Raw genomic sequence first — 15,617 nt, forward strand, 5'->3', positions numbered from 1 at the left:
ATTAAAAAAATGAAACCTGTAAAACTAATCTACTAGATCACAAAGAATATGCATCTGTGATGTCTAAAAATAATGTTATATTTATTATAAAGCATTATGTTTATAGCTCCAAAACTCCCTTTAGTGTCTCACATCATCCAAGTTCAGCATATTTTTTTAACTAAATATTCTTATAATTTAATTAAATAAATTATCCATATACAAAAATGTTATAGCAATAGTTTGTTTATATATATAAAAAAAAGGGTAAAACCCCTAAAAAAACCTCTAACTTGCAAAAATATATACAAATAAACATTCAACTTGAAAAACTGTCATTCAATCCCCGAACTTGTAACTTGTCACTGAATAAAACCTCGAACTTGCAAATTATTGCTCTAATAAACGTTTGACCGGTTTGACCACAATTTCAAACGATCGGAAATCCACGTATTGACGGATTACTGATGTCAATTTTTAAATTAAAATTGATAACGTGTATAAAGTGACATCAGCAATCCGTTAATACGTGGATTTCCGATCGTCTGAAATTGTGGTCAAACCGGTCAAAGGTTTATTAGAAAAATAATTTACAAGTTTGAAGTTTTATTCAGTGACAAGTTACAAGTTCGGGGATTGAATGACAATATTTCAAGTTGAAAGTTTATTTGTATATATTTTTACAAGTTGGAAGTTTTTTAAAGGTTTTACCCTAAAAAAAAACAAATAAAGGGCCGCAATGGTTGCTGAGAAACCCTAATGGAGTAGGGTTTACTCAACACGAACCTTGCATGACAAACAATGTGGTTTCTTCTAGCTCAAGCTATCTTAAGACAATGAACTGAACATGAATTACTTCTGATTCTTCTTGTTCTCTCTTGGCTTTGATTTTCCAGCTGTTTGTCTTCATCATCTTAATCATCTTCTTGTCACCACTATCATGATCTTCATCGTCATCATCATCATCATCATCATATCATCATCCGTGTCTCCTGTATCGATATCATCATCATCAGCAGCAGCACTAGGAAATAGCTTAAAGTTCATCTAAATCACAGCCGTCTTCTTCAGCTTCAACAGCATCAGAAGCAGCATCCAACATAATCTCCTCCATCTCGTCATCACTGCCTTGAATTGAACACCAACATCACCCTCGTTGTCCTGCCTTTGTAGAGTCCCCCTCTGTGATTTAACCTGCAAAGTTTGCAAGGTTAGTGAGCAGAGTTTAGTATCGAACATGCTGGTTTCAAATCCATGGGCAGAGAACTGAGGGAACAAAAAATGGAAAGAGCGCATAGTGTGTGGTAAGATGTCCACCTTCAAAGAATCAAAGCCATGCCTTTTAGTCGTGGGAGCATATCTCTAGACGCTTCCTCAAGAGCCATAAACAAGTACAATACCCGGAAGGAAGACATAAACCCCGGCAAAAGTTGAATATTCAATATATGATATTGCATGTCCTCCTCCCAACCAAAAGTTCTTCTCTCTCGCAGCAAACAGATAAAACGCTTATTCTCTATTCAGTGAGCCCAAGAAGTATGACCATTCAAATCAAGAAGCTTAACAATGTGAAAAGAAACAACCTCTCTTTCAAAAGTCCCAACAGTACCAAAATGACAAAAGTGGATAATCATCCTTCGTCTCTGGTAATAACCTGAAGAACAGGGCTGGAAGCCAAGGCTCCTGAGATTAACAACTCCAATAACGTCAGCAGAGTACAGAAGGCAGACAAGACATAACACATTAAGAGGAAATGCTTAGATGATAAAATACCACCATTCAAAGAAGGTATCAAACCTAAAGCCAATCCAATCCTCCCAGAGTTTATAACTAAAGCACTAATCACAGACAAGATTCGCAGATGAACCTCTTAGCCAAAGCCGCTGTGCTCGACCCCTCAAACTCCAAACATTAGAAAAACCTTCAGTGAAGATTAAAAAGATCCATAGAATACTAAAGGTCGGATTTTTTTTCTTGAATCAGAAACTTACCCAGAAGTTGTAAATGTGATCCTCTTCGACCATGATCTCAAAGGCAACGACTTTACAAGCCATAAGGGGATTAACCATCTTCATGTCTACGCCTTTCCCTTTCGTGGAATTGAAATCCTCTGCCACCTCAATCTCTCTTCTCCTCCACCATTCTCGTCGTCTACCGACAAAATTTCAAGTTTTGGCTTCCGTTTTCCTCATCGGGGTATCTCCTTTTGCGTTCCCAGGTCGCAGATTCTTGAACCTTTCGTTCGGAATCCTCGGCTTTGGTCTCTTCGCGTCTCCTTATTTACGCCCATTCTGTTATTTCTGATTGGAATCGTCGTTCTTAGGCTTTTTTCTGAATCTGGGATTGGATTTTGACGATTTTCCCGAAAACAATCGTTGTCTCCCGAACGGAGAGACGACGAGATCAGACGGAGAGACGAAGCGAATGATTCGACGTTGGTTGCTGAGAGAGAGGGAGAGAATGGCACAAAACGCAGCGTATTTGGAGGAAAGGCTATTTCAGGAATATAAAAATCAAGGTAAGGGTAAAAGCGTCATAACACATACGCTAGGGTTTTTACGCTTTCAGAAGCTCACCCTTTATATCGCTTACTTATGCGTCGTCCCTGGCCTTACCAGCCCCAATCGCCCGACTCGTTGTTTCTGAAGCATAAGCTCCATCTCCGCGTATCTTATAGTGTTTCGGAGGAAGAAGAATTGAAAGAGAGGAACAATGGCGGCGAATGGAGCTCCGGCGGCTAGACAGCTTTCTCAGAAAGAGGCCGACATCCAGATGATGTTGTCGGCTGAGGTCCACCTCGGTACGAAGAATTGCGACTTTCAGATGGAGCGTTACGTCTTCAAGAGACGCAACGACGGTACCAACACTCTCTCCTTCTACCTTTTTTTTATGAGCTCTTGCATACGCGAATGAATGTCTATCTTTGTCCATGGAAGGGGGATTGCGTGTCAATCTTGTGGATTTGTGTCGGAATGAAGCTTTAGGTTTTCATTGATTGTCTTTGATCTGCTGTGTTTGGCAACGAAATCTGACATTTCAGTCAAAATGGTCTTTTTTTGTAGATTATGTTTTTTTTTTCTGCACGTTGCGTCTGCCCATCTGTATCCGAAACTACCAACTTACCCTGTTCGTGTGATAACGATGTTGCTTGCTTGTGTATGTTGGATGAAATTTGAGTTTCTGTGATCCGTTTTTTCGTTTTTGCATCTGTCCATGAATTCGTGGGAAAGGATTCAAAGTCCTACGGTTGTCCTCTTCCCTTAAAATTCTCTTTCTGCAATATTCTTTTCTCAAAGTGTCTTAATTCAGCGTGCTCCATATGATTATTTTTAAAGAAATTGAAATCTAGTGTAGTCGGATTCAATTTGTTGTTAATTCCTTAATGTTACGGCTTTAGTTTGTCATTCTTGTTGCCGTACGTGGGAACAATTGTTCTTCGTGAACTACTGCTATTGCTTATGGACATCTCTTGCATATTAGGTATCTACATCATCAACCTCGGGAAAACCTGGGAGAAACTCCAGCTTGCTGCTAGGGTTATTGTTGGCATTGAGAACCCACAAGACATCATTGTTCAGTCTGCAAGACCCTATGGACAGAGGGCTGTCCTCAAGTTTGCCCAGTTCACCGGTGCTAATGCAATTGCTGGAAGGCACACTCCTGGTACCTTCACTAACCAGATGCAGACATCCTTCAGTGAGCCGAGGCTGTTGATTCTTACTGACCCAAGAACTGATCACCAGGTAGATTCTTCCTTTAATGCGTATCAAAGTTTTACTTAATGATCACCGATTGTTTTCCTTGCTTTATGGACAATGTTTGCTAATGTTCTTATGTCTCTTGCAGCCTATCAAGGAAGCTGCGCTCGGTAACATACCGACTATCGCTTTCTGTGACACCGATTCTCCAATGAGATATGTTGACATTGGTATCCCTGCCAACAACAAGGGAAAGCATAGCATTGGTTGCCTCTTCTGGCTTTTGGCCCGTATGGTCCTTCAGATGCGTGGAACCATTCGTCCAGGCCAAAAATGGGATGTCATGGTATCCACAGTTCCATATTCTCAACCCTGATGCTTTACAAGCTTTACTTCGTCAAGGATTAAAAGGGTTTATTTAGGGGAAATCTAGCCACTGTATTTGACCAAATTGTTTATGGAACGGTTTTTTTATTCATATGCTGTAAAGTTTATTGATCGTGAACCTGTGTTCAATTTTTTGTGCAGGTTGACCTGTTCTTCTACAGGGAGCCCGAGGAGGCCAAACAACAGGAGGAGGATGAAGCTGCTCCTCAGGCCGACTTTGGATTGCCTGCCCCTGATTTCGGAGTGGGTGCTATTGGAGATCAGTGGACCACTGCTCAGATCCCTGATGCTGCATGGCCTGCTGAAGCCCAGCAACCAATCCCTGCTGTGCCTGCCGTTGCTTCCTGGAGTGAAGCCGGTGGTAAGTTTCTTTAACTTACATCTTTGACTTACTTGGTCTGAAATTGTCTAGCCATTGTCTCTGCCAAATCTGATCCCTCCCACTGTGTCTGTTTTTGCAGTTCCAGTCGCCGGAGAAGGATGGGATGTCGCCGCACCGCCCCCAGCTGCTCCAGCATCTACTTGGGACTAAGTTTAGCCCCTGAAATCGGTTTTTGATGAAATATGTTACCAGTGATACACTTGTTTTTTTTGGATGCTTGAGATGGGAGAGTGGTCGGACCATTATGTTCTTTCTTTTTTCCTTTTTTGTTTCCTCTCGTAAAAACTTTCAATTGTAGGTTGTTGCACTTTTGATAAAGTCTCTCTTACCTTGGTTTTATCATATTCTGTCATTTCCACTGTTTCTTGGACCAGAACCTTGTAAGATTCTCATTTCGGCATTCGTCTGGTTACCATCTTCTTCATGATTGTCATTATTGCAGCAGTGATATGAAATTAAAAAGGGGATTCAATACAGAAATGATGCAATCTGAATTCATATATATTCCAGAAAGTTTGAATAAAGCTTAGCATTCATCACGCTATTTACAAACTGCATGGGACCGAACCCACCGTTTGGGAGTCCCATTGGCAAACTTCAAAACCCAACCAAATTGGAATGGTCGGTAGAACCGGACTAATCTTATTCAGATTCAATGACTGAACCGAAATGAGTTAAAAAAAAAAAATCCGACCAAACCCAATGTACCGGTCAGCATCTATCCCTAACCGAATTTAATTTGTCAATAGAAGTAAAAATGTGTTGGCTGTGACTATATACAAAGAGATGGCTGGCTCTGTGGTTTCCGTGATGTTTAACCCTACCTTCCGTACCAAGTAACTGCCTGTACCTTCCTGCGCAAGTTACCACTGTTCCCTGTGCTTTGGGAACACTTCTATGTCACGAACAAAAACCTAGATGTTGGAACTGTATTGTCAGAGTACCCTTCCGTGACGAACCCACTGAGTAAACTCTTGTGAGAAACCAGGTACCATAACATCGTCTTCGCCTTCTTCCTCCTCTCTCCGGACATGACCAGGACGAAACTGTGAGAACACAAGTCCGGGTTAGTGTCTTTTTCTGTGAAGCTCAAATCATGTCAAGATGATGATGGACCCCCATGACACATGATACATTTTGAGTTCTGATAAAATTTATGTATGAGGTTGATCAGGTGGTTCGGATTGGCATGGTTTAGAGATATATCGAAATCAATATCCACGAACACTGCGAATTGATTTACATGTCACATATGGTATTTGAATGGTACAAACTACTATGAATACCGTTAATCTCATGCAACCGGGCCAAGACATGAGGGTAAAAGTGAGATATGTTTGAGGTATGAAATAATTGGGACTATGAAATGAAGTACCTCGACTGTAGAGTTCGTTATACTTGAAGAAGTGATGGATTCGTTTTCCATATCAGTATAAATATTGTCTGAAGACCAAGACAAGGAGCTGCAGAAAGATGAGGAATTAACAATGAGTAAGAATTTTATAGATAATAGAACTAAGAAATTAACTGCGACATTGAACATAATCTATGAATGTGCAGGTAAGGGGTTAATGGACACAAAATATGAACACACACAGACTTCAGGGTTTAGGGTTTAGGACAAACATAGAACATAAAGTTAAAAGTTACCTGCTTTTTTCAAATGAATTCTCTACCAGTGAATATCTGTTCTTGCATGAATTTGCAAAAGCACAATTATCATCGCGCCCTTCAGCAAAACAAGGGCAATTGCCTGGAAACATACGGTTTGGATCCGTATCTCTCAGATGGTGTTCACAACAAATGGCCGAGAGAAAGCTAGAATTTTCAAAGAGGAAAAAGGATCATAAAACTAACAATGAATGAATGTCAAATGTCGAAATATGTAACCAAAATCAAGAGACATAAGGCAACACCTCAGAGAAGATGCTTCATTTTCAAAGACTGGGAAATCTGGATTGGATTCTGAGATACCTCCGTTTAATCCATCACGTGAAGACTGAGGATCTCTGTTGACAGCTTCCTCGATATTGAAATCACCATCCCAGATGATATTGTCAGAGAAAGATCTCCTAATAATCGGCCTGCAAATCATGTTTCTCAAGAAATGTTTAATCGTATCTACTTACACTAACTTTACGATCAAGACTTTTTTTTTTCAAGTATTGACTGGTGAAGAGGCCTTTTTGACGATAAGTACCTCGGTTTTTCATTGTCAAAGTTAGCACTATATCTTCCAATATTGTAATATTGGTCAGAATCCAACTCCCACAGTGCTGGGTTCCCCAGTTGTGGTTGGAAATGACCCAAGAACCTGTCAGGTTACCATGCAAACATCTTGTGGCTATATACGAACCCAATTATAAGAGGAAGCAAAAAAATAAAAAGATCAGAATGAACCTACATATTGATGGCATTTTGTTTCTGGCTGTCCAGATAAGCATTACTATAGTGACGACGCAAAGCTATGAAGATATCGCGGTGTTTGTTCACCAGATTCCATTCACCTCTCAGATCACAAAACATCTGAAATCATAAACTTACGAGCTGATACAGAGAGTTTAAAGATTTCCAGAATGCATCTCAAGAATAAAGCCGTTGGAAATCACCTTGTTGTGTGCTTCTGAACCACCATACTGCAATGCAAGTGTATCACCCATAGTTTGATAAATTTCCATCAGAGTTGTTGCTGGAGGGCTACTAAGATCAATGGTGGACGATGCTGTAATGCCTAAGGCATGCAACTGACGCCTGAGAGCCATTAATCCAAGTGCATACTGAGCGAAATTTGTGCGGTCTAAACAATCTATGCAGTTAGTTCTCAAAATCCCAGTTTGAAGGATCGATATATTAGGCATGAACGTCTCATTTTCTGCATTAATCACTTCCCCGTCTTGATCCGGAAGAGAGTGAGTGAATCCATCTCCTGAGTTCCTGCAGCATAGTTGTTTTATCACTAAGACTTAACACCAAAAGAGGAACACAATTTGTAATCAGGCCAGACAGTGACAAACAGTATAAATGCAGCTACTGCCACATGATACCCGCATAACAAAATTGATGATATAAAGAGATTAGTTACTTGCATTATTACATCCTAAGGTTCTGGTACTAAATCCATTCTAGATATTGACAAGTTCAACTTCCGCAGTAGAGGATTTTATTGCAAGCCCAGTTGTTATATTAACTGTCTCTAAATCTTGAACTAAGGTTGAGAACCTTTCCACTGTAAAGATAGACTAGTGCCCTGCTAAAAGAAACAAGGGTGTAACTTACCTAAAGCCCGAGTCATTTGGTACTCCTTCGGATCCGACACTTGTAGAAGCTTCACAGCAAAATATGTTAGTCAAGTCCAATGCCTTTGTCGCAAATATACATAAGCATTTGAATGCACTTGCAGCTCCACTGCAAAATTCGAGAAAAGATCGATAACATTTTAAAGATGTAAAAAACAGTTACGAAACCAACAACGTCCACGTTCTGCAAAAATATGGGGTATAAATGAGTACGTTTTGAAGTGTTTGCTGAGATCGAAATGAATTGGCCTTAAACGATTCTCCTTCCTCAAGCTTCTGTTTATAAATAGGATAGCTTTTGCGAATTCTGCACGTAAGATGGTTTCTCGGCGCTTTTTTTCACTTGCCTATTATCATAAAAAAGTAGAGATATAAACAGTCATTTAAGAAACAGAAAATGATAGTCAAAAGACAGAAAAGAAGCATCAAACTTGAGTGAGTTGTCCTACCTTTATCAGGTTCAGGATGATTATTGGATCCCCATATCTCTGCTTTAGATTCTCAAAGTGATGTTTGGTGGCCTCATAATTCCTTTCCTTTTTGTACACTGTGATGAGAATTACAAACAAACAAGAGGGATTTAGAATAGGAAATCAAAGAATGCCTAATTTATGGCTAGGCATACGATGCTTACATTCTATTTCTGGTTGTGGAATAAATAGAGAAGTCTCCTGGGACCAAAACAGTGGGATGGAACCCCTGTTCTGCACAACCGAACTTATTGCCACTCTCTGACCCTCGAGAACATTTCTGGAAATAATTTGCTCTGTCTCCACATCGTTGGCTACTCTGCCCATCTCATTAACACCTCGCCTTAAGTATCTACACAATAATAGGGAAACAAAAGAAAAATCAGTCTTATAGTCATAACAAGAGAATTCTTTTATGGGAGATTATTGTCGATATATAAGAACAATGGAAATACAGAATTGCTCAGTATTGAAACCCAGAAAACATTTTTCTTTTGTAATAAAATAACACGTTTAGCATCTAGAGGTTGTAGCCCCAGAAAGAACGAAGACAGAGAAATCAAAAGTGGCGAAAATGCTTTCAAGATGTTACCTTGTACCAGCAAAATGCCGTGAACGCCGAGCTATAACAGTGAGTACAAATTCTGTACCATATATTGCACATATAGTCTGGACAAAGAAACCGAATATCAGATAGTAGGTATGCTTTCTACTTCTTCCAAGGAAAGATAAACTAGGCTGTGAAAACTTATTTACAAGAAAGCAATACTTATATTTTGTTAAATACAGTCTAAGATATAATCCTGGCAACAAGATCATGTATGAATCATGCTTCTAATTGGAAAACTTTGCACACCAAGTCTCACAATGAAATAGAAAGGAGACTATCATGAGGACATTTCGAATTAGTAGACTTCTGAAAATCTACAAACTAATTATTTCATAGTTTACTTCCATATGTTAGTGTACCTGATTAAAGAATCCATAGACCAATGCAACAGTCCACATAGTATTCTGGAGGACTCTTCGGATCCTGCGGGTTAAGAAAGAATTCCAAACGAACAGTGTGTTGTAGTGAACTTTTCCTCTCTCACTGTTGCATATGTTCTTCTGAAGGCTATACATAAGGTTATATGTATAGCTGAAATAGAAGTCCTTTCTAAGATTCACCATACTAAGGAGCTTCTTGTACCTAAAAATATACATGAAAACATATGTGAGTATATGTTTATTCACCATGAACATAATGTTCATATTTTCGATCTTTGTTAAAGTTTCAGGGAGACGATAAACAACAGATAGCAAGTGGATAATAAGATTAGACAACAAAATCCTAAATGTCAGACAACAACCAAGATTGTACTTGCATTAGGGTTACAAATTACAATCAGGATCATCATACCTATTCTCTGCTAAAGACTCGGCCACTTCACTCAATACATTATGATTTGGAATTGTAATCATCCGGCTCTCCATTATACCGTAAACTGTATGGCCACAGATGGCACCCATCTTCTTTCTTTTTGTTATCACCAACATATAGTATGGTTCCAAAAATCTTACAAATCCTGCACCCGGGGAATCAAAGTTGTGTTCCATGAGTTCAACACAGCAAAGGAATTCTGCACAAAGAAAGGACAAGACCGTGCTAGTGTAAGAACAGAGAGATGTACCAATGATTCCATAACAAGTTGTGACCTCTTCAATTCCACCATACTTCTTGTTCCCTCTATCTATCCGTCTTTTCAGGTCAAGCCATTCATCTTTCGAATAATTCGTAGGATCCTCAAAGAGATTCAGCTCATTTGGTTCCGTCCGATCAATCTTTAAGATTCTCCGAACAGTCTTCTTCTCGTCTCTCCCAACCAAATAAAAATTCTGTGGAACAAAAGTACCAATGTGCTCAAAATTTTTGAAACTAAAAAGGGTAGGGTTTGCAGCTGAAATCGTGAATGACAGAATGAGAATTGGACTTAGACAAAACTTGGAACCAAAGGCTCATGTCATTGTACTAAAATCATACCAACACCACAAAACACATTCCAAAGAGAGACTCAAATTTGGAACTCACAGAATCTAACTCGAACCCTTTTACAAATTCTGAATCCTGTCGTTTCAGGTCAGCAAATATTTTTCATAAAAAAAAAAGCGATTTAAGACATAAACGCCAACCGAACAGCAAAAGTAAAACAAATCGACAGCAAAATTAGAGCTCCTGAGGCAAAATTCACGCAGAACAACAACAAGTTTCGCAGATCATCAAGAGAAAAGAGAGGGAAATTCACCGAGAGGGTACTGTAGAGCTTGAATTTCTGAAGAACAGGCGAGTGAATCAGCTCGGGCCCCGGGTGAACCCGAGGCTCCGATCCCATCCGAAAACCAGAATCCGGGGGGTTCCGAAACTGAGAAAGCCCGGAGACTCCGATTCCGAAGCAAGAGATTCACCAGAGAAGACAGAAGGAGGGACGAAAAAAACCACAACGATTTTCCTGGGAAAAAAATCGGGGATTGAGGAACGAAGACGATGATCTGATCACGAAGAAGAAGATGAACACTCGAGGCGACCTGGTTCGAATAGAAGACCAGTCAAGGTAACAAATTTGATCTTCAGTTAGCTTCTTTTTTTTCGTCCCAATCTTTTAGGCGCTAATTCTACGTATTTATACTCCCCATAAATACGTGGTCGTTTTGGTTTCTTGTATAAAAAAAAAGGGTCTCCTTTATTTTTCCCTAATACTAAAAGAACAAGGATTTATATTATATTTTTAAAATATTATATATATATATATATATATATATTTTAAAATGGTTCTTTGAAACCATATTGTAAACTAATGCACTAATTATATGTTTAGACCTTGCGGAACAAGAAAGCTACGACAAAAAAATAATCATTAAAATTGTATGATCTCATTAAAAGATTTAATGGACCTCCTCTTCTTATATATGAAAAGAGGACGCCGTCCGATAATTAACTAATTTGATCGACACGTTGGTACCATTGTAGTTACAAAAGTCAGATGATTAAGAAGTTGACGTGTTGAATCCTTTATATTATTAAAAAAAACAAACATTATTTAATTGTCAATTTTCAAAACAAAAACAATAATTATACGCTAACAAATAAATCTGTTTCATAAAGATATCAATGAATCAAATCTTTTATATAAATAATAAATTTTAAAAATATTAAATAATAATGATTGAAATACTTGTATTTTAACCACTATTTTAATCTCTCTCCCCATCCCCGCTGAAACTCGGGGGGCGGGGGGAATCAGATTTTCCCGCGGAACTTGAAAGTGTTGTGAGATTCTGAAAATGGGCCTTGGCTTGGCCCATAATCTAGGCTCCATATGGGCCATAAATTGGAGCATAAACGGTTCAAAGCCCAAATAAAGTTTGAAACAAGGCACCATAAAATAGATCTGGGCTCCAGCTGAACTCTGGTGACGACTCTGGCCAGAAATAGGACACGTTCGCCGAAAAATGAGTCAGCACTCGGGTCAAGACTCGGTCATGAATTTGATCTGGTCTCGGGTCAAGTCAAGGCCTTAGGCCATATAGATATTGGACCAAGGCTCCGACCAAAATGAGTCTAAACTCAAAACCAGACCAGTTTCGTACAGTTGCAAAATTTTTTCGACGGCATAAACAGATCGATGATTTTCCTCGGTGTTACATGTTTATGGCTTTAGAGTGAGTTCTGTCTGCCGATCTTTGAGAAAAAAAAACATCGACTTCACGGATTTTATGGTACAACAAAAAAGGATAAAGAACAATCTCAAAGCAATATACAAATCAGGAACAAAACAAGACAACACTCTCCCATTGTCATATGCACAAAGAGCTTCTGAGTGCAGACAACCTCAGAACACTCCCTCCTCAAAGTTCCAGAGATCCATGGCGTTGTCTCCGTCGAGAAGATTGTTCAGAAACGATGAGTCACAGTTACCCACTCCATACGGCATCTGAAAGAAACAGTCAGTCTCTTTCTCGAAAGCCAGAAGCTCCTCCGAAAGCGTAGAGAATTTGCCGTTCGATTCCGAATCATCAGCCTTCAGCTTCTTCGTCGGGTTGGTAACATCTTCGAACCACTCTGTGTCAAACGACGGGATCTCAATCGTCTCCACGTTCTTTTCCTCCCACAAGAGATCCAAACAGTCGAACGAGTCACTGCCGTCGGTCTGCTGAAGCGAGTTCTTGTCAGAACCAAGATGATGGTTATTAACGCGAGGCTTCTCTGCTACGTTGCAGTGATCTAGGCTCGAGTTTTGTTGCTCCGTGTTGACCGGTTTAGCTATTCTTGGTGCGACCTTACGCTTTCTTGAGGACGTAAAAGACGTGTCTGGGAAGTTCAACTTGGCTTTAGGGCCTCGGATTCTCTTAGCCTCCGAGTCATAAGCTCTTGCAGCATCTTCGGCTGTGTTGAAAGTTCCGAGCCAAACTCGTACTCCTTTCGTCGGGTCACGGATCTCAGCTGCCCATCTCCCCCATGGGCGTCGACGGATTCCTCTGTACCGACTCTTCTTCATCATCGCGTCTGTTATTTTGTTGTCCTTCTGTTTGTTCCCAGACACTGAGCATAACATAATTCAAGAGCAGAGTTATTTGAGACAGGATCATACTATCACACTAACTACTAAGGCATGAGAAAACAAATCGTCAACGGCATCAATCTTCAAAGTTGTAGCGACAAAATCCGGGGAAAAATTGGATATAATCCGGTTTAATCCATATTCCGCATCAAATGAACTTTCAAAAGCTAAATCAAATTCGAAATTAATCTATTTCAAGGAACCAGAGGAGTCGGATTCGAGAGATTACCAGTCGATTTGCTAGACGCTGAGAAGGCGAACGACTTGACGCCGGAGAATCCGCCCAGGTCGTCTTCCTCATCGGACTCGTACTCATCGAAATCCTCGAAAGTCAAGTCAACGACATCGTTCCGCCTCCACGGCTTCCCGGATTTTGCGGTCTTCCTCCGATCGGACCAGAGATCGTCGGCGGTCAATCTGCCTGACCTCGCCGGCGATATGTACTCGGAAATTATGGCTCCTCCACACATTTCTCAGGTTAAAACGAGAGTAAGGTTTCAAGATTTAGGAATGAAGTTCTTAATCGGCGCTTTGATTTTTTCTTTCCGATTTGCTTGGTGTCTGAGTTTTGTGTTTGGGCCGCAGTCCTTTATAGGTGGCGAGATACGTGTTTTCTACGGAGGGCAAGTGGGCTTTACAGATTTACCGTAATACCCTTAGTGAAGGTTCCCTCTGCCTTCACACCAACAAGATGGAGAAAACGAACTCAATTGATTTTCCGAATTTATTTACTTTATAAAAATTATGAAATTAAATGAAACGTTGTTAAAAGTTTGTGGTTAAAAAATTATGTAATAAACGTTATCATCGAAATCACCCTCAGTTAAAAGGCAAATGTTTTCTGGTTACAAATAAAAAGTAGAAAAATGAGATAAAAGGGTAATGGTGGATCCAAAAACATTATTATTTATTTATTTATTTATTATTGAAAAAAACAAAGATCTGCAACTTGCAAAGGTAACTGGGCAAGTGGCTCCTTCCAAATTGGGAAGACGAAACTTATAGTAATAAAGAATATATCCATTTGCGTTTATATATTCCAATTATAAATTTTGTAGCTCTTGCCACTTTGACAGCTTACATTCAGCGTGTGCACCTAATCATGGTCTGTATTTGGACCACAACCCCCCTAATTAACTACTAATTATCTGACTAATTAACTTAATTAATCCTACATGTCACTGTAGATTATGATAAACTCGAATCGCCTACTCGGCCAAATTGCATTTTTTTAATCTTATATCACCTTTGGTGAACCGTTTCGATTTGTTTTTTCTTTGCATTCTATCAACCAATTTGTTACTTAATCACAAGATAACATATGTTATAATGAGAAAATTTTCGATTTGTGTCGGTCTAGATATAAAATTCGGGGTATATTAAAAAATGGGCATGCATTAAATGTTATGGACGACATAGATGCAGACGCAATGTATGACCATTTTGCAGTTGATGTATTATCACTTGCAATAGAGTATTCAATATTTTTACACGCTATTGATATACGTTATATACATATAGTATTTCTTTTGATATATGGTAATGTATGATCAATGTTTACACGTCGACGAAACTACTTTGAGTACATACATACATACATACATACATACATACATACATACATACATACATACATACATACATACATACATACATAATATAAAAGATGATATATAGGAGATGTATTTATATATGCATATTATATTCTTTGCATGTTCAGACATGCACACACATATTTGAATTTGAAATCAACCCGAATAGGTCATATATAATTATATATATTGAAGGGTTCTTTCTATATATATATATATATATATATATATATATGGGGAATACATTTGTTGTGAAGTTGAAAACCATTTGGAAGAAGACTGACTAAACCCATGGTTTTGGCCACTAATCATTATTTAAGTTTTAAATTTAGGAAAAGGAAAGAAATATATTTAATAGTACCAACCAACTCTTTTTTTGAATCTTTGTGTTAATTAGCTACGACCTAATTGATATATAGTCATTAAGAATATATGTTAAATCAAATTAAATATTCATAATGGCCGTAGATTGGGGTCGTGGATCAACCTCTAATTCACCTTTTAACCCCACATAGAAACGAAAGGGTAAAATATATAATTATACGATTGGATATTCTTAATTTAATTTAATTAGATCTTCATCTATATATAATTAATTAATAATATTTTGCATAATATATTTGTTTGATTTAACTAACCACCTCATGAGTACTTTGGATTTTCTTTGAAAGCTTCTATACGAAGCCTCATGGTCATTATTATTTTTTATTACGTGTATATATATAAAAAAATATTTTTTGATAATATATATATATATAATACATTATAATTGATAAATTACTAGAGATCATTATTCAGTTATTGGCAACTAGATACACTCTTGCTTTTTACAACTTAGTAGACTTAATAAAGTTTGTTCAAAATTCAAGGGTCTTATTCATATACAAGGACATGCAAAATATTAAAAAAAAAAGTTATAGTCCCAAAGTTTCTTTTTTAATTTGTCAAATTGGACCGACATTAAGGAAATTTCAGAAGTAAAAAATCAATGGTGAAAAACGGGATTATGAACAAATATTGAGGACCTATTCTGCAATTTCGCGTTTCTTTATCACAAGAAAAGTTAATTTCGGAAGCCCAATTTAATGCTGTAATTAACTCAATGAAGGAATAGTAAAGTTTCCATTATTTGGGTTAATAAAGCATAAACATCCAAAGGACAGTGTAATTTATAAATCCGACACTTGATCGCTTCAACGGAGAGAGAAATATTAA

At 38.3% G+C, this 15,617-nt stretch overlaps 3 protein-coding genes and 1 long non-coding RNA gene across 7 annotated transcripts; 1 reads left to right on the forward strand and 3 right to left on the reverse strand.

The window, feature by feature from the left end:
- Positions 1-588: 588 nt before the first annotated feature.
- LOC104812269 lies at positions 589-2,455 on the reverse strand. 2 transcript variants are annotated; one of them, XR_771575.1, is made up of 3 exons: positions 1,971-2,455; positions 1,297-1,900; positions 589-1,173 (listed from the first exon to the last, which is right to left on the reverse strand). It is a non-coding gene; the product is annotated as an uncharacterized LOC104812269 (long non-coding RNA). The 2 variants fall into 2 exon arrangements; XR_771574.1 differs by having other exon boundaries at positions 1,297-1,881; positions 1,971-2,454.
- Positions 2,456-2,590: 135 nt separating this feature from the next.
- Positions 2,591-4,788, forward strand: LOC104812271 (40S ribosomal protein Sa-1). Its single transcript, XM_010539349.2, has 5 exons — positions 2,591-2,836; positions 3,460-3,722; positions 3,826-4,023; positions 4,206-4,425; positions 4,526-4,788. The coding sequence occupies exons 1-5, from the start codon at positions 2,692-2,694 to the stop codon at positions 4,594-4,596; spliced, it is 897 nt and encodes a 298-aa protein (XP_010537651.1). The 5' UTR covers positions 2,591-2,691; the 3' UTR covers positions 4,597-4,788.
- Positions 4,789-4,926: 138 nt separating this feature from the next.
- LOC104812270 (phosphoinositide phosphatase SAC5-like) lies at positions 4,927-10,832 on the reverse strand. 3 transcript variants are annotated; one of them, XM_010539346.1, is made up of 16 exons: positions 10,498-10,832; positions 9,886-10,090; positions 9,615-9,780; positions 9,182-9,404; positions 8,805-8,881; positions 8,377-8,564; positions 8,192-8,289; positions 7,956-8,089; positions 7,723-7,851; positions 7,056-7,380; positions 6,851-6,972; positions 6,647-6,760; positions 6,363-6,530; positions 6,097-6,264; positions 5,822-5,909; positions 4,927-5,492 (listed from the first exon to the last, which is right to left on the reverse strand). In XM_010539346.1, exons 1-16 carry the CDS (start codon positions 10,582-10,584, stop codon positions 5,382-5,384), a joined length of 2,403 nt encoding a protein of 800 aa, XP_010537648.1. In that variant the 5' UTR covers positions 10,585-10,832; the 3' UTR covers positions 4,927-5,381. The 3 variants fall into 3 exon arrangements, with proteins under 3 accessions (XP_010537648.1, XP_010537649.1, XP_010537650.1); XM_010539347.1 differs by lacking the exon at positions 6,647-6,760; XM_010539348.1 differs by lacking the exons at positions 4,927-5,492; positions 5,822-5,909 and having other exon boundaries at positions 6,136-6,264; positions 6,361-6,530.
- Positions 10,833-11,931: 1,099 nt separating this feature from the next.
- LOC104812272 (ethylene-responsive transcription factor ERF073) lies at positions 11,932-13,370 on the reverse strand. The gene is made up of 2 exons (XM_010539350.2): positions 13,040-13,370; positions 11,932-12,791 (listed from the first exon to the last, which is right to left on the reverse strand). Exons 1-2 carry the CDS (start codon positions 13,278-13,280, stop codon positions 12,082-12,084), a joined length of 951 nt encoding a protein of 316 aa, XP_010537652.1. The 5' UTR covers positions 13,281-13,370; the 3' UTR covers positions 11,932-12,081.
- Positions 13,371-15,617: the final 2,247 nt, after the last annotated feature.

This window comes from Tarenaya hassleriana, unplaced genomic scaffold (genome assembly GCF_000463585.1).
Source record: "Tarenaya hassleriana unplaced genomic scaffold, ASM46358v1 Cleome2, whole genome shotgun sequence".
Classification (NCBI taxonomy): domain Eukaryota; kingdom Viridiplantae; phylum Streptophyta; class Magnoliopsida; order Brassicales; family Cleomaceae; genus Tarenaya; species Tarenaya hassleriana.

Excerpts from the sequence above, each read along its gene's own strand:
- LOC104812272 (XM_010539350.2), bottom strand. The coding sequence starts at position 13,280 with ATGTGTGGAGGAGCCATAATTTCCGAGTACATATCGCCGGCGAGGTCA. Across the intron at positions 12,792-13,039 it reads AGCGTCTAGCAAATCGACTG|TGTCTGGGAACAAACAGAAG; the intron begins GTAATCTCTCGA and ends TGTTATGCTCAG.
- LOC104812271 (XM_010539349.2), top strand. The coding sequence starts at position 2,692 with ATGGCGGCGAATGGAGCTCCGGCGGCTAGACAGCTTTCTCAGAAAGAG. Across the intron at positions 3,723-3,825 it reads ACCCAAGAACTGATCACCAG|CCTATCAAGGAAGCTGCGCT; the intron begins GTAGATTCTTCC and ends TGTCTCTTGCAG. Across the intron at positions 4,024-4,205 it reads GCCAAAAATGGGATGTCATG|GTTGACCTGTTCTTCTACAG; the intron begins GTATCCACAGTT and ends TTTTTTGTGCAG.
- LOC104812270 (XM_010539346.1), bottom strand. The coding sequence starts at position 10,584 with ATGGGATCGGAGCCTCGGGTTCACCCGGGGCCCGAGCTGATTCACTCG. Across the intron at positions 10,091-10,497 it reads AGCTCTACAGTACCCTCTCG|AATTTTTATTTGGTTGGGAG; the intron begins GTGAATTTCCCT and ends TTTGTTCCACAG. Across the intron at positions 8,090-8,191 it reads TCATCCTGAACCTGATAAAG|GCAAGTGAAAAAAAGCGCCG; the intron begins GTAGGACAACTC and ends TTATGATAATAG.